This window comes from Sciurus carolinensis, chromosome 3 (assembly GCF_902686445.1).
Source record: "Sciurus carolinensis chromosome 3, mSciCar1.2, whole genome shotgun sequence".
NCBI lineage: Eukaryota > Metazoa > Chordata > Mammalia > Rodentia > Sciuridae > Sciurus > Sciurus carolinensis.
The window spans coordinates 24,863,923-24,888,121 of NC_062215.1; the positions used below are offsets into that span (position 1 = coordinate 24,863,923).

At 38.7% G+C, this 24,199-nt stretch overlaps 1 protein-coding gene across 2 annotated transcripts in view; it reads left to right on the forward strand.

Moving 5' to 3' along the window:
* The window catches only part of Calcoco2 (calcium binding and coiled-coil domain 2), a 30,389-nt gene extending 8,853 nt beyond the window's left edge, over positions 1 to 21,536 (forward strand). For both annotated transcript variants that reach the window (XM_047545013.1, XM_047545014.1), the window contains exons 3-13: positions 4,044 to 4,146; positions 4,289 to 4,422; positions 6,088 to 6,213; positions 7,512 to 7,600; positions 7,830 to 7,899; positions 8,680 to 8,802; positions 9,100 to 9,186; positions 12,502 to 12,597; positions 15,022 to 15,157; positions 17,347 to 17,375; positions 17,879 to 21,536. In XM_047545013.1, the coding sequence (XP_047400969.1) occupies positions 4,044 to 4,146; positions 4,289 to 4,422; positions 6,088 to 6,213; positions 7,512 to 7,600; positions 7,830 to 7,899; positions 8,680 to 8,802; positions 9,100 to 9,186; positions 12,502 to 12,597; positions 15,022 to 15,157; positions 17,347 to 17,375; positions 17,879 to 18,055 (1,170 nt within the window). In that variant the 3' untranslated portion in view covers positions 18,056 to 21,536. The remainder of the gene's footprint in view (positions 1 to 4,043; positions 4,147 to 4,288; positions 4,423 to 6,087; positions 6,214 to 7,511; positions 7,601 to 7,829; positions 7,900 to 8,679; positions 8,803 to 9,099; positions 9,187 to 12,501; positions 12,598 to 15,021; positions 15,158 to 17,346; positions 17,376 to 17,878) is intronic.
* The last annotated feature ends 2,663 nt before the right edge of the window (positions 21,537 to 24,199 follow it).

Below are 24,199 nucleotides of genomic sequence, written 5' to 3' on the forward strand. Positions count from 1 at the left end.
TTGGTACAAGTATTTAATTTGTTTTAATATGAATATTAAAAATATGAAAAGGTTGAGAAGTTACCTGGTTTGATATCCAAAAAGTTTGTTCCTAAATTAGTGTGTCTTATTTCTTTCCAAGGACAAAAAGTTTATGAGCTCTCTCAGTGACCTCTTCCAATGTCTAATCATCCTGTCAGTTCAAGTCCCACTTTAATTTCTCATGTCTGTCTGTCTCTCTCTCACTCTCTCTTGCACACACACACACACACATACACATACATTCCCCATAATAGCACACACACACACATACATTCTCCATAATAACAAATCTTCCTATTTCCAGAGATAGGAGATAAAGGTCAAATTTAAGTAATTTACATTACTAACTCCAACATCGGTGACCTTTGGTTTGACACTTCACTGTCATGTGCCTGTTTACCAGTGCTGTTCATCTGAAATCAGACACCATTTTTTTACTATAGTGTGAAGGAACTATGGCTTATTTACATCCCTCAGTGAATTCCTTTTCCTTAATTGTTTGGAAGACCAAGACAAAATTGATATTTGGAGGTAGGGATAGTAAACAACCAACAGGACACTCATCAGACTAAGAGACATTCCAACACAGAAAATAGACACTCCAGAGTGTTTCCTGTCTTGGAAAGAAGATGGTAGCTGTTGTTTTTGTTTTCCATATGTAACAAAGCATATAGAGCAGTGTTATCCAATAGAACTTTCTGCTGTATCTTTGTTATTCACTACAGTATGGCTATTAAGCACTTAAAATGTGACTAGTGTGACTAATTGGATTTTAAATTTTATTTGATTTTAAGTAATATAAGTTTAAACAGCTTTATGTGGTTAGTAGTTATTATATTGGATGGTGCAGGTATAAATAATTTTAAAAAACGAGAATGATTTAAAAATAACTTACCAGGCTCAATAATGTAATATGTAATTTATTTTTTTTGTTGTAACATGTTTGTATTTCTTTCTTTCTTCCTTTCTTTTTTGAAGTGTATCCATTTTTTTATTTAATTTTTTATTTGTTCTAATTTGTTGTACATGACAGTAGAATGCATTTATACATTTTGATAGATCATACATAAATGGAGTGTATTTCTTAGGCTGGTTATATTCCCCAAGCATTCAGCAACTGCCAGTGAGGACTTTATTATAAACCAAATGAAAATCTTATGCTATCCATTAATTTATTTATTTGCAGTATTGAGGATTAAACCCAGGAGCACTCTACCACTGAGTCACATCCCTAGCCCTTTTCATTTTTATTTTGAAGCAGGGTCTCGCTAAGTTACCCTAGGGCCTTGCTAAGTTGCTGAGGCTGGCTTTGAACTTGGAATGCTTCTGCCTCAGCCTCCTGAGCCAGTGGGATTACAGGTGTGCACTCATGCCTAGCCCTCCAATCCTCTTTGAGGCAGCCCAGGTCTAAACAATTCACAAGGTTGTGAGGTTTTGTTTTTTTGTTTTCCTGGTGCTTAGGATTGAACCCAGGGCCTAGTGCATGCTAGGAACGCACTTTATCACTGAGCTACCTCCCCAGCCGTTCTTATGCTTTTTAAAACTGAATGTTTAAAAGTATTTTTTAAAAGCACATCTATATTTGGGATGCTTTGTGCATTTCAGAGGTATTACTCTACTTCAACAAAGAAGTAGTGGTTGCCAGGCAAAGTTGTACAGGTTTGTAATCCCAGAAACTCAGGAGGCTGAGGCAGAAGGATAACAATTTCAAGGCCAACCTGGACCATTTAGTAAGACCCCCATCTCAAAATTTAAAAATAAAAAGGACTGGGGACTTAGTACAGTGCTAAAGTATACCTGGGTTCAATCCCTAGTACCAATAGTAATGGTTAACACAAACAAGGGACTCAATACTTGTTGTCCATAAAGTTATTGACTTGAGCACCATCCTGGGGACACACTATGAGCTAGACCTTTGGATGTGCTCTAAATTAATCCTTACAGCACAGAAGCCCCTTGAGGTGGGTGATGGTATCTGTTATGCACTGATGAGTGAAATGAATCTCCTTGAGAGACGGTGACTCTCCAGGTCTCAAAGTAACAAAGTGGTAAAGCAAGTTTGTTTGATTCCCAAGTCTCTGCTTTTTCTTCTCTATTCTGCTGAATTCCTTTGAACAATAGATGATGAATTAAAGAATCAAAGAGTTTACTGTAAAGCGTTGTCTTGTATCTTGCTTCCAAAGCTCTCCTTAGTGTTCTTTCACTGTAGCCTTAAACAGACTGTCACTCCTAACACTGGTAGTCCATGGCACCAAGTAGGCAAAAAAATTTTGTTTTTTTTTTTTTTAATGTGATGCTGAGGATTGAACCCTGTACCTCACATGTGTGAGGCAAGTGCTCTACCACTAAGCCACAGCCCAGCCCCCAGAAACATTTTTTTTTTTTTTTTTGCGGTACAGCTGAGCTATCTCCCCAGCCCCAGAAAATATTTTTTGATGCATGCCGTTGTGTTACTTTTTCTAATCATAGTGACAGCTACCACTAGTGATAGAGTCTGTAGCATGTTGGAGTCTGCTCTCCTTCCTTTAAGATATAACTGGGGGGAGGATATAATCACTCCTGTGCTCCATACTCTTTTTCACCATACATTTAAATATTTCCAAGGTTCCAGAGAAGGGAACTAGCATATCACAAGGGGAGGCTGGGACTATGACTATTCAAGTAGAAGTGCCAAGGACAGAAATTGTAGGTAGATAAAAATTGTTTCCTTGTTCCAAGGCAGCCATAATTCTTAGGCCTGCCCATGATATTTTGGTCACAGTGCATTAAGAAACTCCAGGATGTGAATGAGGACTCTATAAAATTCCTGCTTCCTGTACCACCGCAGGCTGCAATGGCTTTGAGATGTTTACAGCAATGGGGTGTATATTAACAAGACTCTAAAATATACCCTAGTCTTTTCTGGTGAGCTTTTGGTATAGCCTTTTCAACCTTGTTCCAATTCCTTAATATATAAAAATGGAATTTATTTTTAGTTCTTTCTTTTCCCACTGGGCACAGACAGAGTCAAAATATGGCAATAAAAGTGATTTTGCTTCTCATTTGCTGAGTATTCTCCCCTTAAAAATACAATGGCTGTCTTTCTATGTCTTTCTATTCTCTAGTGTCCTTTTATCCTCCAAATAAGTTTTGAGGAATCTTTTACTCCTCTTCATATTTAGTGACAGTATTTTACACTTAGCCAGCTTTCTGCTCTGAGGCATCTTTTGGTATATTCTTGTCATACAATTCATTGTATTCAGTACCTAGAAGAGGCCATTTTGACTACCAAATTTTTATTTCTTTATCACCAAAAAGCTTACACTGAGCATGTATTGAGGAAAACACTGAAGACAAACTTTATAGACCTGAACTCTTATGTGGTGCCTCATGATCTAGAACGTTCTTACTCTTGCCCCTCTGCCCCTAACACACACATATTTTTTTTAAATGCATTTAAAAATACCAAGTTGGTATGTAAAGAGGCTGAATTAGACAGAGTAGAGGACAAACAAATGTAGAGGGTACGTTAGGAGGGCTTTCTGATTTAGAAGTTCTAAGAGCACCATTGCAAGAAGGTAGCAGGACCTAGGTTCTCAATCTCAGAACCTTTTTATCCCATCATTCTCATTCAGGTATGTGTCTGTCTTGGAGATAGAATTTGGAGCTCATGTCCTGGGTGTTGAAGATCTAGTTTTTATACTTATAATTTTTTTTTTTTTTTTTTTTTGCGGTACTGGGGATCGAACCCAGGGCCTTGTGCTTGCAAGGCAAGCACTCTACCGACTGAGCTATCTCCCCAGCCCCTAAACTAATATTTTGAACTGTGTATGCGCATCTCAGTTTTTAGTTGTGTCAAACATTTTTCCATATAAAGTTATCGTAAGTCGAAAAACATGAATCTTATCATAATGAACTTATTCTATTTTATTTTTAACATACACACAAGTAAAATATAAGTGCATTTTAAGATGATATAGCCCAGGTAAGACTTTTTCTCCAAACCCTGTCAGGTGCCAAATGAAACCTTCTTGTCATTACAGGTGGGATGGAAGACAACCCGTGAGTATTACACCTTCATGTGGGTTGCTTTGCCTAGTGACATAAACAACGAATCAACCAAACAGCAGGAAGTCCAATTCAAAGGTGAGAAAAATACTAGATCAAAGATGTTGAAAACAGTAGCCAAGACTAAATTCTCTTGAATTTGAGCTTGTTGGGGCAAATAAAATTATTTCCAGATTTAAAAATTTAGAATAGACCTTATTTTGGATTGCTGTGTTTTCAGCTTATTACCTGCCTAAGGATGATGAGTATTACCAGTTCTGCTATGTGGATCAGGATGGTGTGGTCCGGGGAGCAAGTATCCCTTTCCAGTTCCGTCCAGAAAGTGAGGAAGACATCCTGGTTGTTACTACTAAGGTCTGTAATCATCTCAAATCCTTCCCACCCTAAGAGTAACAATTCCAAGATAGGGTAGAATTTAAGTCCATAAGGCCTTATCTTTTTTTTCAGTACCAGGGATTGAACCCAAGGGTGCTTAACCACTGAACCACTTCCCCAGCCTTTGTATTTTTTATTTTGAGACAGTGTCTTAAGTTATGTAGAGTTTCACTAAATTACTGAGACTGACTTTGAACTTTCCATCCTCCTGCCTTAGCCTCCTGAGCCACTGGGATTATAGGCGTGTGCCACCATGCCTGGTGAATCAATCAATAAGGCTTATAAAAAATTTTTTTTTTTTTGGTACCGGGGATTGAACCCGGGAGAGTTTAACCATTAAGGCACATCCCAGCCCTTTTAAAAAATATTTTATTTGCTGAGTTGCTAAAACTGGATTTGAATTTGTGATCCTCCTGTGTCAGCCTCCTGAGCCACTGGATGTATAGGCTGGGATTATAGGCATGTGCCACCGTGCCCCACAAGGCTTTATGGAATATTTAACAGATACTGTTGGGGAAAACCTATAGAGTACCCACTTTAACCCACCAAGGAATATTAAAAAGAATCATAACAATTAAGTGAATTCTCCCTTCTCTAGAACTTTCTCTAACTTAGTTGACATTCAGTTATCCCCTTAACTTTTCTAGGTACTTAATTTTTGTCATCTGTGTGTCCTAAGACCACAGTAAATGTAAAAGCTCCACCAAGGAGAGAAGCACCAAATAGTCTTCTTTGTATCCTCCCAGTTCTGACCCAGAGCCTGTAAATACATGATTATTAGATTCATTTACTAACTCATCTGTCAGGACACTTATTTTTCACTAGAGATGCTATGAAAAACCAATTAAAACACTGTACCTGCTGTGCTGGGCACTGTGGAGCACAACTGTAATCCCAGTAACTTAGGAGGCTGAGGCAGAAAGGATCACAAGTTCAAAACCAGACTCAACAATTTAGGGAAGCCCTAAGCAACTTAGTGAGACCTTGTATCAAAATAAAATATAAAAAGGGCTGGGGATGTAGCTCATTGGTTAAGTGCCCCTGGGTTCAATACCTAGTACCAGAGAACAAAAATAAATAAATAAATAAAACTGTACCACCCAGGCATGGTAACTTATTCCTATAATCCCAGTGGCTCCAGAGGCTGAGGCAGGAGGGTGGCAGATTTGAAGCCAGCCTCAGCAACTTAGTGAGGCTGTAAGGCTGTAAGCAACCTAGTGAGACCCTGTCTCAAAATAAAAAATAAAAAGGGGTGGGGAGGGTTGTGGCTTAGTGGTTAAGCACCCTTGAGTTCAATCCCTGACACCAAACAAATAAACAAACAAAAACCCCACTGTACCTGGCTTCAAGTCCTTTGAGAAAGACAAATAATACTATGAATCTATAAGAATCATCTGTATTCTTCTCTCATTTCCCCTTGTAACTTTTTATGGCCGTTATTTTTGCTTTTCTTTTCTTTCATGCTAATGGCAGGCATAATGCTGCAATTATACAGACACACCTCTGCTTGCATACATACTGAGGAGCTGCTCCCATTGGGATACATAAATGTCATTCCAGTGAGTGAGACTCAGTTAGACCCTCACCATCCCAGTATATGGGAATTTTTTACTAGAATATAGTATGTGGAATGTTCTTTTGTAGGGAAAGGTGGAAGAGATTGAGCAGCACAACAAGGAGCTTTGCAAAGAAAACCAGGAGCTGAAGGACAGCTGTGCCAGCCTCCAGAAGCAGAACTCAGACCTGCAGGCTGAGCTCCAACAGAAGCAGGTATGACTGCTAGTTAAAGGTGAACTTGGAACATGAAGATCAGAATTAGATAGTATCTCTTGCCCAGCATTGTTTTCTGTTTTACTTATGATCTCAATCCCTTATGCCAATATTTTTTGAATAGGCACAGTTTTAAAAGTTTTATATGGATTATTTTATTTATAATAAAAATAAAAATTAACCTTCCTAAACTCAGATTACTCATCTACCAAATAGTGTCACTGTTATTATCCCAGTTTTGTAGATGAGTAAGTAATCTAAGATTTAGGAGAGTTAAGTAATCAATGATGGAGCACAAGATTCAAACTCAGGTAGTCTGTTTCTGCCTTTTGTGTATTTATAATTTGAAATATTTTCTTTTAATTAACTAGAACGTAAACATCAAGAGGGAGAAGAGTTAGTATTCACGTAAGGTTATAGATTATTCTCTTTGATGTTTCTCCACTTTTGAATCATCCTCCAAATCAGCAAGCAAGGAATGAGTTGATAATGCTAGAAGCTAAGCTAAAGAAAATTTTCTCTACATGCTATGTGCAATAACTTTGAGAAACTTGTAGCTAAAAGCAGGGAGTTGACATTGACATGTGAGGTTGACTTTAGTGCAAAAGGAAACTGGGAAAGCAAAAACAAATGTCTAGAACCAGTATGGTGACTGCTAGCCATATTTGGCCATTAAACATTTGAAATGCAGCTGCATTAAGACATGCTGTGATCATAAAATATATACCAAATTGCAAAAACTTAGTATGAAAAATAGAAAATATCTCATTTTTTATTGTTTACATGATTATAATTAAATTATGTTTTAGCTACATTGGATTTAAAAATATTTTCACGATGGGCATGGTGGTACATGCCTGTAATGGGAGGCTGAGGCAGGAGGATCACGAGTTCAAAGCCATCCTCAGCAATGGCAAGGCACTGAGTTGCCCTGTCTCTAAATAAAATACAAAATAGGGCTGGGGATGTGGCTTAGTGGTTGATTGACCTTGAGTTCAATCCCCGGTACCAAAACAAAGCAAAACAAAAAGCAGCGAGACCCCGTCTCTAAATAAATTTTTTTAAAAAAGAGGCTGGTGATGTGACCCAGTGGTTAAGCACCCCTGGGTTCAATCCTGGTACAAAAAAAAAAAAAATTTTTTTTTCATATGGAAATGTCTTTACTTGGATATTTCATTTACTGCTGTATCATGCCATGCCTAATATGCAGTAAATACTCAATAAATATTTGTTGACTGCCTAAAATAATAAAGTGTCTTAGAAATGATCTGTCCCTTTGATGATGTTTCAATTTATAGGAGGAACTGGAAACTCTACAGAGTATCAATAAGAAATTGGAACAGAAAGTGAAAGAGCAGAAGGCCTGTTGGGAGACTGAGCTGCTTCAGTGAGTGTGTCCTATAATTCTTGGATAGGAGGAGCTGCTATATCATAAGGACTGTCACATAGAGTCAGATCAGATTTCTGGAATTTGTTAGAGAACATTTCTATTGACAGTGATAGACGTGATTAACTCTGTAGACTTAGGGCCAGGTCAGCCTTAAATCAGTTATGCCTAGGGGAGCTGACCTGGAATAATCAGTGAATATTTCACATAGTTATCCCCATCTTCACAGACTGAAAGAACATAACCAGAAGGTATCCTCAGAAAATGAGAAGATGGGAATCAGAGTGGATCAGCTTCAGGTAGGTAAAGTTATAGCTTTGCCAAAGGGTATTTCCTTAGCTTTGCCACCACCCTAATCTGGTAGCCTGGGAAGATGCATTGCATTGTACTAAGTGCCAAATGGCATACCTTTCAGAGCATCAGACTAGAGTTTCAGGTTTATATGTTTTCCATTCTTGAAACAGGTGACTCCCACCCATACTTTTTTTAAATAGTTATAGCCCACAAGGAACTGAATAACTTGTTCAAAATTTATGTATTATAAACTCTTACGATGGATGATGGACATCTATACCATGGTTTTCAAACCCTTTTCTTTTAGCTGTGAAATATTTTCAGGCCAGCTTGGGGGACTGAGACAAGAGGTTTGCTACTTCAAAGTCAGCCTCAGCAACCTAGCAAGGCCCTAAGCAACTCAGCAAGACCCTGTCTCTAAATAAAATATGAAAAAGGGTTGGGGATATGACTCAGTGGTTAAGCACCCCTGAGTTCAATTCCCTGTACAAAAAAAAAAAAAAAAGATCTTTTCAGACAAAATCTTATTCAAAAGCCTGTACTGCTGTCATTTTTAGGAATCTGTGCCTTAAAGTAGGGCTTTAATGTAAAGAGTGGTTCATTTTATTTTACTCAGGTGAGTCAGATTCTTGGGACTTAAGGTAGAGCTGAAAAGTAAGAGTTCTAAGGGATTTGGCAGTTTCTAGGGAAACACATTTCTTTGTTTTTATATATTAAAGTTTTAGCATTGTTCCTGGTTAGTTTTCCTTTTTATCTTGGTGTTATATTCACTACTTTTGCTTTAGGCCCAACTGTCAACTCAAGAGAAGGAAATGGAGAAGCTTGTTCAGGGAGATCAAGATAAGGCAGAACAGTTGGAACATCTGAAAAAGGAAAATGGCCAACTATTCCTCAGTTTGACTGAACAGGTAAAGTCATGGAAGAAATATTTTTAGTCATTTACAAGAAAGTATACATTGTTCTTTCTTTGTGATATACCTGAATATCTGTGACTGTGGGAAAGATCTCAGAGAAAACCATCTTATGCAAAATTTTCTCACGACTTTACTAGGCAACTAAGAGATAGCTTTCCCTCTGCATCCTGCTTGTTCATGAGTTCAGCAGGCCCTTCCTCCGTGTGTGTGTGTGTGTGTGTGTGTGTGTGTGTGTGTGTGTTTTCCTGCCAGTGATACTGAAATCTGTTTTTTGTTTTTATTTTTTTGCAGAGGGAGCAGCAGAAGAAGCTCCAGCAGATAGTGGAGGATATGAAGCAGAAAGAAACTACAACAACGAAGAAACAGCAGGAGTTAATGGCACGTCTGTTTTTGCGTGGCTCTGTGGGAGGGAGCCTGAAGAAAGGGAGGAATGAGGGTCTGTTTTCAGGTGTGGAAGAGGATAAACAAGACAGATTAGAATAACATTCACTTTTGGATATTTTACTTGCTACCCAAAAGGATAGAGAATCTGCCATTTACAAAATGTTTAGGAGAGGTGGGCATGTATAATGTGTGATGAGTGATAAAGGAATATTGAAAATTAAACATCATGACAAGTTATAACAAATAGATTCTGGGGCTAGGAATCACACAGACTAACTCCTGCTCCCTCCTAAAGTGTTATTGTGGGGCAGACAAATTAATGGTTACAAATAGCTCTATAACAGGTAACTACAACAACACTCAAAGCAAATTTTATCATAATTAATATATAACAATTATTATTATAAATCATTCTGAATTACAGCAATATAATAGTGAATACCTAACTGGCTAATAATTTCCTGTAACTAACTAACAATTTCCTATAATATATTGTTGAAAAGAAGCCTCATGGTGCCGACAGGTACCTGGAAGGTTTATTTTCTAAATTGCTATAAGGTCATGAGAAGTCGTGTTTGAGGGTACAACTATTGGAATATAACTCACATCATATATACATTGTTCATAAGTCAAGTATATTCAGTCAATTGGGTTTTTTTAACCTTTATTCTGTTTATTTTTATGTGATGCTGAGGACTGCACTAAGTACCTCACATGTGCAAGGCAGTTGCTCTACCACCAAGTTACAATCCCAGCCCTTCAGTTAGTTTTTGAGTACCTACTATATAAGATAAAGTAGGCTTAGGTGGAAGGATCACTTGAGCCCAGAAGTTCAATATCAGCCTGAGCACCTGAGCCACATAGCAAGAGTCCATCTCAAAAAAAGAAAGAAAGAAAGGAAAATGTTTTATTTGGCTTAGGGGGTACCTTTTTAGAAAATGAATTGGTTACCAAAATTTGAAGATAATCTGAGAATATTTCTCATAAAAAAATTATGTTTCACCTGGTGGCTGTGGTAAATGCCTTTAATTCCAGCAGCTCCAGAGTCTGAGGCAGGAGGATCACAAGTTCAAAGCCAGCCTCAGCAAAAGTGAGGCCCTAAGCAACTTAGTGAGACCCTGTCTCAAAATTAAAAGGGGCTGGACATGTGCTCAGTGGTTAAACCCCCCAAGTTCAATCCCTAGTACCTCCCCACAAAAAAAATTATGTTTCTAGCATTTTTTGAAAAATTAGATTATCTGTCAACCCTGAGCCCACATTCCTTCACAGCAGCAATATATGAAGCTGAGTAACTATATACACTTTGGATGAGTTATTTGTACTCCATTTGGCTGCAGTCTTCACTGGGTATTTTTGTTTTGTTTTTTTGTGGTACTGGGGATTGAACCCAGGGCCTGGCACGTACTAAGCAAGTATTCTGCCACTGACTACATCCTCAGCCCTTTTAAAATTTTGAGACAGGGTCTCAGTAAGTTGCAGAGGCTGGCCTCAAATTGTGATTCTGCCTTAGACTTCCTAGTAACTGGGATAACAGGTATGAGCCACCACACCCAGCTTCAATGTTTTTTTTATTTATTTGTTTGTTTGGTGCTGGGGATTGAACCAGCTTACATATGATAAGCATGTGCTCTACCACTGAGCTACACCCCAGCTCAGTCTTCACTGGTTGCATTTAACTTTTTCATTCACTTAACCACTTGCCTGGTCCCTTAAGCACATTTGAGTTAGTGATGTCTGATGTAGCAAAGAAATTATTATTTTTTTATTAAGACTTATTGTATAAATGAATGTTACTGTGCTGTTTCTATACATGCATATATTATGCATTGATCATGTCTAACCTCCCTTCTACCCTCTCACCCTCCCCTCTCTCTTCCTCCTCCAGACCCCCTTCCAAGACCCTAAAAGTCTCTCAAGAAATTAGTTTTAGTCTATAGTCATTCAGAGGTTTGAAGCTCCCTATGACAGGTCTGGGTTTCCTTGGTTTTTATGGAATATTTTTCAAGATCCAAGGACTCTCCACCTGTCCAATCACAATTCTTTATTTCTCATGCATCCAAAAAGGCCTCTAACTATGAGGACTGTGTGTCTTATACTTCAGGAGCCTAGGAACAAGAAAACAACAGTGGAGGAGCAGTTAGTACAAGAGGTGGAACGCCTAAAGGCAAAGGTAGAGGCCGGGAAAGCCTGTTTCTTAGAGAAGTACAAAGAGTGCCAACGACTCCACAAACAGATCAGGCAACTCAGGGCTGCTGCACTGGTAGGTGATAGAGATAAGGGGCCCAGGAAAGCAAGGGGAATGAAGGTTTGTGATTCTTTGACCAAGTCCCCAAAATGTACACCTTTGTTAAGAAGAAAAATTTCCTACTAGAAAGGGAGGGATGGAGTAAGAAACCAGAAGCCAGCCTGGGGTGTTTCTGGAAATATAGGCCTCAGCCTAGCCATGGGTCTCAGGGAAGTTTTTTAACCACTGAGCCGGTTTTGTGCAGACTCAGTCCTTTCTTATTTCTGCCTTTTGAGGAAGTGAAGCAGGACCAGAAGAGCCAGCAGGAGCCAGTGGGGATGGGGAGCAAGGAGCCTGCAGTCAGCACTGTCATCGGGTAGCCCCCTCTCGCATTACTACCTCAGGGTCGGCTAGCAGCGCACAGCAGTTTGGGCACCAGCATTCAAATAAAAAATCTTGGAACAAAAACCACAACAAGTAGGATTAGCTTTAGTGTGTTTGTGAGGTACGCGCACGTGTGTTTATACAAGTAGGAGATGGAAAAAACTGAAGCATGAACCTAGTTAGGTCAACCCATCATTCTGGGAAGCTCAAGACCCCAGTCTGGGTTCCTTGCAGCCTGGGACAAGTGCCTTCCAGTGTTCCTTCTTCCCCAGTGGAACTTGAGCCCAGATACCTGTCCTAACCCTGGGAGGGAATCACACCAACCTGAAGCTAAGTGCTACAGGTTTTATGGAGTGAGGTGCTTATTCAAAATGAACAGGATTGTTTCATGGTTGTATGGGATTAAACAAGCTCCCTTTTACCCTGATTCTGATATGTCAGTCTTGAGGTTTCCCCAAGCTTACTTTTTCTCTTTAAGTCACTTAGTCACAGCTACACCAAATAAAATGCCAGTTCAGGCCTTCCAGCATTTGATTAAGTGACTTCTGTAAGTCAATACCCCATTGTACCACTCCTTCCTCTGAAGTCCCTCTCCTCTACCTCAATCCCACCCCTTTGGAAAGCCAGATCCTCTACAGTCTCCCACCGGGGACCCAGATTGCAATATGTGATCCTAATTCTAATTTTTAAATTATTGACAGGATGAGAATTTCGAACTGTCAAGAAGACTGAGTGAGAACAAGATTATATGTGATGTTCTGCAGAGAGAGAAAGAGAGAATGGAAAAAGAAAATGATGTAAGTGTTTGGAAAAAGGCAGGAAAACCCAAAGTTTTAAGGGGAAGGAGCAGTGTATCCCAGCAATGCAGTGATAAAGTAGAAAGTTGAACAGTGGGTGAAACTGTCCCAAAATCTAGTTTCCTTATCTACCACAAAACCATCTCTCTGTTCTAAAACTGAAACTTGTTTGGCATGGCAGTAGTCATCTTGAAAGAAGTAACCCTGCTGAAGACCTAATTTACTGCTTTTAACTTCATAACTATTTTAAGTACTGTCTTTGGGAGGGAGGGTATGACCCTACATCAAATTTATGTTAACTGAGGGATCCCTTTCCTTTAGCATGACTTTTTCCTTTTTCTTTGCTGCCAAACCAGGAGAAGTGGTTGTCTGTGCCAATGCTGGACCCATGGTAGGCTGCTATAGATGCTGTGCATTCATTTACTAATCAGTTAATTCACTCATCCAAACAGTATTGGTTATCTTCTGTGTGTTAAGTGCTGTTGTTATTATTGATTGATTTGATTGATTGACTGATTGCAGTTACAGCAAATAAAGTGATTTACTTGAAGTCATTCTCATGCCCATCATCAAAGACCCAGCTGTTCATGCATTCTCACTGTTATTAGAGCTATAGTTCTCGCAATACTATATGTTCTTTGCGGGGAGGGGATGGTACTATGAATTGAACCCAGAAGTCCTGTGCCACTGAGCCAAACTCCCAGGTTTATTTTGAGACAGTCCCACTAGATTGCTGAGGCTGACCTTTTGCTTTTGAATTTGCTATCCTCTGAGTCCTTGGATTACAGGCATGTATCCATATGACTAGCTCCTGCATCTCTATACTTTTGTAACCCTTTCAAGCTATGCCTCCAAGTGACTACTTCTACTTTTTTTTCTTTTCTAAATTGTGGTTAAAAAACCATATAACATAAAAATGTACTGTCTTAATAATTTTAGCATACAGTTTTAAGTATATTCACATTGTTGTATAACAGATCTCCAGAACTTTTCATCTTGTAGCACTGAAACACCATAAACACTAATTTCCCCTTGATAATTTCTACTTTTGATTATATTATTTATGCCAATGTGTTTAATGATTGTAGAAGAGCTTTGGGGTCTATTTCTTGTCTCGTCATGCTCAGTCTCTTGATTTAGATAATTATACTTTGAATTTGAATCCTGTTTTCCTGGGTTAGTCTGATGGTCAAGGGTCAGGTTATATACTCAATCCAGAAGGAGAGAGAGATCTGGTATTTGGAAGCTTTGTTCAGAACTGTAGTAAAACCATCTTATGATTTTAAGGGGAAGTTTATTTTCTTTTTTCTAAAAACTACATGCTCTCTGTGCCACTGGTATCTTCTTCTCTCTCATTCTTGATCTTTCTCATTACCTTCCTTCCACCTTCCCTTCTTGTCTCTCATTGTCTTTATTGGTCTGTCCATTTGATGGGATAAAACATGAAGAAAGGAAAATTATATCAGATGAATATTTACATTATGTAAAGAAATCGTTCTAAGAAGAACAATTCTGCTCCTGATAAAATGATTTTTTGTCTGTCTCACCCAGTTTATTTAACAATAGGCAATAAGAAATCAAATTTAACAGATCCAAAGTTTATATTTATAAGTAATCAACTTTAATTGCATGATTTACAACAGTTGAGGATTTTTGTTTCTATTTTCAAGTTTTATAGAAAGTGTATGGGGTTGGGGAGCAGGGTAAGGAGGAAGAAAGCAGCAAAGAAGAAACCCCAGGGACATTTTGCATGTTAAAATCATCCCACTGGAATCGTTCCTTATCCTTGTTTTAATATTTTTCCTTTGTTAGATGTAAAAATAACAGAAAAAATTCTTACAGAAACCATAATATATAATACATCGATTTAGCAGCTGCCCTTATATATTTTAAAAAGTCATTTTTCTTTCTACATGTACAAATTATTTTAATAAGTGAAGTTTTATGTTCAAACTTATGGAATAGAAAATTTTCTGGAGCACAAAAGTTGACTTGAGGGGAGGAAAGGGGGGAATATTTTTTAAACATTTTTAAAAGAATGAATATCTTTGCACCCAGAGGGGGAAAAATGGAATTTTAATATATGTTTATATAAAATATAACAGTTTCAATCTTAATATAGCTCCTTCTATATTAAGTATCCAAACACTTTTGCACCACCTCTTTCAGTTTCAGGATATATTAATGATTTAAAATTCTTCTTGTAATAATATAAATGAAATTCAGTAAATATATTCAAATTCAGATATAAAGGGCCTGATCTTTGGACTATTGAAACTGTTCTTCCCCCTTTGAAGAATTCTGGATTCTCATTTATTGGGCTTCACAATTCTACATTGTTAATTGAGAACTACTTTAGTCAGTTCCTGGTGACTGACCTTTCTCTGTTGTTCTCTTTCAATATGTCTTAAATTCTCTATCTAGCACTTAAAGAGAGAGAACAGCAGATTGCTGAGTTACATGGGTCTGGATTTTGACTCTTTGCCATGTCAAGTGCCTACTTCAGATCAAGGATGTGCCGGACAAAATCCAGGTCTTGTCTATGGAAACCCATATTCTGGTAAGACAATTTTGCCATTCTGACTGGAAAATCCTTGCCTGCATCCCCCACCACTAATTTTTTTTTTTTTTTTTTTTTGCCTGAGATGCTAATTAAGACCAACCTCATTGTTAAGACTTGCTGGGCAGAAACTGAGGACCCAATAGAAAGATTGCCAGGCAAGAAGTGTTAATTGAGAAATAAATCTGAATTGAGAAGACGCAAATCAGATCATTCGCCTAGAGGCAGCAGACACAAATTGAGTCCCGCGGCTATATTCCAAATGTATAAATCAGAGAAATGTCTTTGTGTAGAAGATATACACATACAAAGTGGAGGAAACTAATTAAGGTTTGGAAAGCAGGTTATGCTGCCCAGAAACTGGCAGTTATGGTAGCCCACTGATGTCCCAATCAAGGGGAGCAGGAGTATGCTCCATTGAGACTCCTGAATGGTAGGACAGGAAATAGGGGTGAAAACCAGTAGTTACACAGGAACTTGGGGTAACATGTTCCTGCCAAACAGGGAGCTTTTCTCTTTTTTTTCCAAAGGTAATGCAAGACTTTGTTGTACAATTTAAAGCAGTAATGTTATCTTAAAAGTAACAACCAAATCTTTGCAGTAGATGAAGAACAGGTTTATTTTTTGCTTAAAAATATTTTTAAGCATCTTTGCATTATCTCTCCTTCTCCCAACATGGTAACCTCAGCAAAAAAAGAATAAAAAGGAAGCAAAGGACTATTTATCTAATGGACTTTCTGGCTAGGGATGAAGGGGGACTGGTAGAGGAAGCACCTGTGTCTCCAGATCAGTCAGCTGGACTGATGAGACAGATGACCTGGCAAGAGATGTTTCCACTGGTTGGCATAGTAGTAATGATGATGACGTGTATAAGGCCCCTTCAGTTGACTGCTCCATCCTTCCCAATGCTCCACTGTCTGCTTGGGAATCCAGTATCTACTGGAGCTGCCTTCCTAAATCACCACCCAACATTCTTTTCTAGGGAACCTGCCTATGTTGTGATGGAAGAGTCCATCAAGGAATCTTTTTTTCAGTGCTGAGGACTGAACCCAGGAGCACTCTGCCACTGAGCTATATCCCCAGCCCTTTATATTTTTTTTTTTTGAGACAGGGTCTCACTAAGTTACTGAGACTGGCTTAGAACTTATGCTCCTCCCACCTTAACCTTCAGAGTTGTTGGGGTTAAAGGTGTGCACCACTATGCCCAGCCCCTTTAAGGAATTTTTAGAGGATTAAATATCCATGCAGTATGTTTACTACATGAAACCAGCAATCCAGAGAGGTTAAAGACTTTGGTTATGCTGAGTTTGAGGCACCAGATTCCCTGCTCAGTGCCTTGAATTTCAATGAAAAGTATGTAGCAGGAGAATTCAAGTGGGTGTTGCTGATCAAGCACAGAATAAAGATGGGTCATCATTGTATTGGCTGAGGGTAGAAATCAGGATTCTGACAAATCATCTTGTCGCAGGAAGTTTTTAATGAATACCTGCATATAAGAGGTGATAATAGCGTATGAAATTAGTTTCTTATGTGCTGTATAGATGATCACATTAGCAAATAGAGGAAGGAAAGCAATGAATGTAGAAAAATTTTCAATAACATCCAAAAGAATTGACAGAGCCAGTTGTGGTAGTACAATCCTACAATCTCAGCAACTCAGGAGACTGAGTCTGGAGGATCACAAATTTGAGTTCAACCTGGGCAATTTAGTGAGATTCTGTCTCAAAATTAAAAAAAAAAAAAGGGGGGGCGGGACTGGGGATGTAGCTCAGTTGGTAGAGTGCTTGCCTGGAAAGCATAAGGCCCTAGGTTCAATCCCCAGCACCACAAAAATAAATAAATAAATAAATAAATAAATAAATAAATAAATAAATAAATAAATAAATAAGGGTTGTAGATTGAATTCCCAGTAACCAAAAAAAAAGTAAAAATGTTTTTCCCACTCTGAAAAACATTTGTTTTTTTCTGATTATATAACATATAAACATAGTTATTGAAAATGCCATTATTTCATTATTTTTTCCTCACATAGATCCCCTCTTTCAGAAATAAATGGTGTATATGAGAAAAAGAATCGGAGGCAGTGAGGAGAAAAGAAACAGGGCTTTTACAGAAAATTTCTAGTAGAACACAGCCGAGAATCAAGGAATGATTTTTTTTATTGAAGGAAATCTTTTTATTCTCCTCAGGTATTCAAGAAAGTTCTGCTCCTAACCTGGTAAGTATTTGCTTCATGAGCTGTTCATATCAAATCCTTAAGAAAATGTGTCCCTTCCTCCTCCAATTATGGAAGACCATAGGGAGAGTGGTTCATTTTGGTAACTCCAGAGGTCTGTAGGATCAGTATGATTTGAGGCAGCCTATGGAGGTTGGGAAAAGAAAGCACAGTTCATCCATTAGTATTCTGTTCATGATCTCCACCTGAGTTAAGTTTGGTAGCATGACTAGGGAGATGTGAACTAAGCAGCTAGCCAAACAAGGCACATCCAGTGCACCTTCTTGGCTGGAGCTATGTTGACTGCTTTAGCAGTATTAGGTCTTTTCAATCCTGTAGTTAGAGAAAACCCCAGGGAGTATCTCCAAATATGAATCTGTTCATGCGTTCACTATGTCATGTGCTAATCATTATGCTAGGCACTGAGGATACATGAAAAACAAGATGGAACTGTCTCTGCCACACAGAGTCCACATTTTTGTTGACTTCTTTGTACTTCCTCCCAGCTCTCCATCAAGAAATGCTTCACCTGCAAATCAGACTTCGCTGATGAAATCTGTGATCATACCTTGGAGCAGCAGCAAATGCAGACCCTTTGTTTGAATTGTCCAATTTGTGACAAGATCTTCCCAGCAAGAGAGAAGCAGATCTTTGAAGACCATGTGTTCTGCCACTCTCTTTAAGCATCCCAGCCTTTTGGATCTGTGCTGTACATAGTTTAGAATAGAACATATAGCTTCTACTATGAGTTATATGAATCAAGATACTTCATAACCTGAAATCATTAGGGATTTACTTAGCCCTGCTGCCTGTAAAGGTGGAGCCATGTTCATTATACAGGATGGTGTTAAGAGCTTCTGCCTCCATTCTTGTGAGTGACTACCTAAGTCACATAACTCTAGCTGTATCAGCCTCTCACCTATAGTGCCCATTCTTCCTTGGGACCTCTGTACAAGGGTGCCAGGTTAAGAGCTGCCCTGCCTGAATTGATACTAAGTGATTGTTTTCCGAGTTTTCCCATTGCCATTCAAGGTTAGGCCTTGAGTGTATCTGTCCTCAGTCTTTAGTACTAACTCTGAAGGCCTTCTCCTCAGGCCTCTTTCTCCAACTGGTCTCTTTCTCCAACTGGTTGCATTAAACTAGCCAAAAATGGCACAACAAGAATTCAGATGTTCAATTTGAATACCAGAGATATTTTAACTCCCAAAAGAAGCATTTTATTCCTGAAACATGGACAGGAAATACTATTTCAATCACAGAAAGCCTATCTATATAACTGATTGGCATTTTCTGCTCTTTAATCTTTCCTATGCACCTAACTTTTATTGTTGCCCTTTTTTCTCTTTCTTTCTTTTAGGTACTGGACTTGAACACAGGGGCACTCTACTATTGAGCTAGCCACAGCCCTTTTTATTTTGAGACAGTGCCTTGCTGAGTTGCCCAGACTGGCCTTGAACTTCCGATTCTCCTGCCTCAGTCTCCCGAGTCACTGGGATTACAGGCGTGTTCCACCATACCTGCTTTATTATTGTCTTTCTTTAATTAGTAGTCATTAGAAACTACGTAGGTTTACAACTTCTAAAGAGTTGAGTTTCAGTATGGATGTCCAAATAATGAGACTACTGTTGTTAATCTTAATGCTAAAAATAAATTACTCTTCCAGGGATTTAGGTAATTTAAAATAAACCTTCAGTTTATGGTCTTTTATTTTTAAGTTTTTGAGTTAAACAAAAGGATTGTAGAAGACCCCACAATTGATTTCTCTTCACCTATCTTAACTGTTCAGTTAGTGTCCTGGCAGTTATGTTGAGGTGGGGAGGGATGCAATAAAGTATCAGTTTGAGAAATCTGGGGCCCTGCCTTCTTGCTCTGACTTTCCAGCAGTTTTTGAAAAGCATTGTGGATTTGGCATCCTTTGTGAACTAAGTCCAATACCCTCCATCCAGATTTGCCTAATTGAACTATAAGAAAGCAGTTCCATTTTCTCTCCTCTTGGGAACTGAACAAATGGAAATGACTCCCAGGCAGTCAACCAGCTAGTCACTATAGAGACTTTTACAAAAACTTTTGAATGAGGTGAAACATGATGTAATGCATAAGGTTGAGCCAACTCTATCTCTGCATTCCTACTGGGGTTTTCCTGATATGATTGGAGTCATGCCCTGGACAAACTATTGTCCCAATCACAGCTACTTGGTTTGATTTCTCCTTGATAAAATGAAAATGAAGCTATACAACCTACCTTGTATCTTCATTTCAGCAAGAATTCTCTTGCACTCTTAAGCCTTTTGTCCCCTTAAGAATCAGATGTGACATGAACCCATCCCTGGCTCTACAATAGAAATATAATGGGGATATGGAAATAAAGGAGTTTTTCTGGAGTATACCCTTCCTCCCCGCAAAATTTCTGTTGCTCCTAGATAGTTCCAGTGAAGAATTGCAGTTTCATTTATTTTGTACTACTCAGCTCTTAATTAAGCACGTGAATGGAGAGGAGCAGTGGTGCACATAATCCAAATCAGTGAATATCACTTTCTGGTGAATTACCTACCCTTTGCCCCTGCTACCCTGAGGGTTACCGTGATCATCAACAGCAGCAGGAGCCCTTCCATAGACTTGGCAAAATGATCCTTTTTTTGCTGGGTGTAGAACAAAGCATTTTTAACCACTGTTCATTATCCCCAGCTGCTCATACCAAGGCTGTGAAGGGAAATTATGCTCCAGGCAGCTACTAGTGGTAAAGGAAACAATCATTCTTACATAATCCACTGCCCAACCCAGCCTCCTTCTGCTGTCCTCTCTACCCCCACGTGTTTTATAGCTGTGAAATACCTGCAAAAACAACAGGAAGGTATGGGAGCAAATAGTATTTATATCTAAACCAATTTTTTAAAAAATCTAGTTATTATGGCAACAGGTTTTCCTTCCAAATTCATTTTCTCCCAGTCTATTATTAAAATATTTTTGCATTCCCTCAGCATACTTACTTGATGAACAGTAGAAAGTCACCCTGGCACATGTGAATGTGAAAGTGGTAAAAGAAAGCTAGCCTACATCAGAAAGAGTTGGCAAAATACTTAATAAACGTAGGCCCTAAAGAACACCTATAGCTTTTAACCCCTTTTCTCTGGTCTCACTAAAAGTGGGATGAAATGCAACTGCCACAGTGTCACATTTCAAATATCATTCGAGTGATTTTCTACCATGGCAGTGGGTTGCACTGAGCTAAGCATTATCTAACCTGGTCTCCTAGCAACAGGTAGAGATGAAACAGGTCAGGGCTAAGATGTGCAACCCATTACCTAGGAAAAAACCAAAGTGGACTCCATTGGAGATGAAACTCAAAAAGATACCTAATTGCCCTAAGTTAGTCAATAATAGGCCATAAACTCGGGAAAGTTACACTGGTCCCAGTGCCCTCCTTAGCTAATTTCATAAATAATTCAGATGTCTACATTAATGTAGTAATTTATAGTTTATAATATATTTCATATATCCCCTGTGTACCTCACATAATCTTCCTAGCCAGTTATTAATTTTTATTTTTATTGATTAATAAATTGAAATATGGAGAAATAATTTGCCAAAAGTGGAAACAAGCCAGGCATGGTGGTGCACACCTGCAATCCCAGTCGAGACTGAGGCAGGAGGATAACAAGTTCAAGGTGAACTTAGCAAGGCCCTCAATAATTTAGTGAGACTCTATCTCAAAATAAAAATGCTTGGGCATGTAGTTCGGTGGTAGAACTGCCTCTGGGTTCAATTCCCAGTACTAAAACAGCTCAAATGTCCATTGGCTGATAAATTGATAAACAAAACGTGGTATATTTAAACAATGGAATATTCTTTAGCAATAAAAAGGAATGAAGTACAGGTATCTACTACAACATGAATGAACCTTGAAAACGTGCTAAGTAAAAGATGCCAGTCACATAAAAGTACGTATTGTATAATTCTATTTATATTAAATGTCCAGAATAGACAAATCTAGAGACATAAAATAGATTAATGGTATCCTGGGGTTAAGGGAAAATGGGGAGTGACTACTACTAATGGGTATGGTGTTTCCTTTGGGAATAAAGAAAATGTAAAATTGACAGCTCTGAGTATACCAAAAAGCATTGAATTGTGCACTTTAAATAAATGTATTTTATGTTACGTGAATTATCTTTCAAGTTGTGTGTGTGTGTAGAGTGGTGGGGATTGAACCCAGAGCCTCACGCATGCCAGGCTAGCACTTTACCATTGAACCACATCTCCAGCCCATCAAGTTGTTACATTTCTAAAGTTTAAAAAATAACTTACTGGACTGGGGATGTGGCTCAGTGGTAGAGTGTCTGCCTGGCATGCATGAAGCTGGGGTTCAATCCCTAGAAACTACAAATAAATAAAGATAGACAACACTGATTTCTGCCTAAAATAATATTTTTTTAAATAACTTACTAAGATTATACATGCATGGCAACACTGTTGAACTTGGGCATATTACTCTTAGTTTAACCACTGCCACAACCATTTTAGGTTCTTCCTATTTGGGGCTGGCAGCAGGCTGCAGTTTCAGTCGCAGTAGAATCAAGATTAACAGAACCAGGGCAATCAGTGGTAGCCCACCATTTGGCCAGCAGCATTAGTGGTTTCTGTTTGGGAATATCTATTCTGTGGAGATGGATGTACCCAATAAAGTTAGGGGAAAGAATCATCGGCCCACAAATCCCAGGTAATCCCATTAAGAGATCCAGCCTGCTCTGCCTAATGTTATTACTTTCTCCCTGTGGAAAGAAAGAATATGACACTACAGGGAACTAAGTTTATTGTTTACTCAGCCAATCAACATTTATTGAGCACTCACAGTGTGCAGAGCTAGTATCAGGCCAGGATTAAAAAAAAAAGAAGAGGAGGAGGAGGAAAAAGAAAAGTTCCTCTCTTGAGGGATCTAGATTAATGAAGACATTATCTCTACCCTTAGGGAACTTCAAAACTGCTGAAGGAGTCTTAAGATTTCAGGGGTCTCCCAATCTAATGGGGAAAAGAGATAACCAACATCAAAGTAATTTAAGAATCTGAAGATAAGGGAATTCATTTTACAAACTGAGGACTTAGGGGCTGTGGGACCTCAGTGTTGATACAGGTTGACTCTAAGTTAATACCTTCTTACAGAAGTGTGCTTTGGAAGAAGTAGAGGGACAGAGATGGCAGATAGGGTAAGAATACTCTGTGGTCTCTGCAAAGTGGGAGAGAGAAAAGGAAGAAGCAGACCCAGAATACAAAGGATTTTTAAGGGCTAGAATATTTTATTTTTTATTTTTTTGAACTTTCATTATTTTTTTCTTTTCATTAACTTTTTTTGGCTTAAATATTTTTTTAAATTCTTTTCATACATGTGTATAGGGTGATAATGTCTGTCTCAATCTACAACCCTTCCCATTCCCATCTGCCCCATAGAATATTTTAAATAGTTCACTTCTATTGTAAATAAGACTCCAGTCTAGTTGAGTCATATCAAAGAAGCCCAGATGAACAAGGGGCAGATGGGGGAGATGGTGGTGATGATAAAGGAGTGTTCAGAATCCAAGCCTAGAAGACTCCCAGCAATAGGGGCCGGAACACTAAGTAACACTTGTTTTCCCTTTACATCTCTCATCCTGCCTCTCTACCTTGGATTCCTTTTGTTTCAGTGTAGGCCAACTTTCTTGGTCTCCTGCACTACATGAAGTAGAATGGTTTCTGTTAATAGATCTGGATTTTTAAGCTACCCTATCTGTTCTCCAAAATGCCAGATTTTGAAAGAATGGGAATCTCTCAGTCCAATTCTAGATTTTCTGAGGGAGGGACTCATTGGCCCAACTAGAGTGGACCAGTGCTCTCTCATTGAATCAGCTATGGCCAGGAGGTATACACTGGCCGCCTCTTTAGAAAATTGAAGAGAACACTGTAAAAAGGTACAGGATGGACTACCACTCAGCAATAAAAAAGGAATTATTGAGCCAGGCATGGTGGTGCACACCTGTAATCCCAGCAGCTTGGGAGGCTGAAGCAGGAGGACCACAAGTTCAAAGCCAGCCTCAGCAACTTAGGCCCTAAGCAATTTAACAAGACCCTGTCTCAAAATAAAAAAAAGGGGCTGGGGATGTGGCTTACTGGTTAAGTGCCCCGAGTTCAATCCTCCCAGTACCAAAAAAAAAAAAAAGGAACTATTGCTACATGCTAGAACTTGGTTGAAATCTCCAGAGAATTATGCTTTAACAAGCATTTAGATTGCTTACCATATATTCCATTTATGTAATACTTCTGAAATAAAGAATAGTGATTTAAGCCAAGAAGGGAGGTTATAGGAGGTCTGTGCAAGGGATCCTCATGGACATGGCACTGTTCTGTATCTGGATTACACAAAACTATGATGTGACCAAATTGCATAGAACTAAACACACAAGAACAAGTAAACTGGAGAAATCTGAAGAGTTATGAACTGTATCCATGTTGACCTCTTGTTGTGATATCATAGGCAAGTTTTTAGAGATGTTATCATTGGGGAAAACTAATGGGTACTGCTTTTTACAACTGCATGTAAATCTACTATTATCTCAAAAAAAGTTTAAAAGTTTTATTTAAAAATATGCTCCTTGAACTGCTTCAAAGAACATATTGAGATGAGGGAATTATGTCTGTGAGATAAGAGTGTGGTGTCCCTAGTGGGGCACAGCAAGAGAAAGGCTCCCTGTTCAGGACAACCTGTTCTTTTGGTGACTATCAGCATTCCTTAATTTGTGACATCACTCCAAAATTTGCTTCTGTGGTCACAATGTCACCACCTCTTCTCAGTGTGTGCT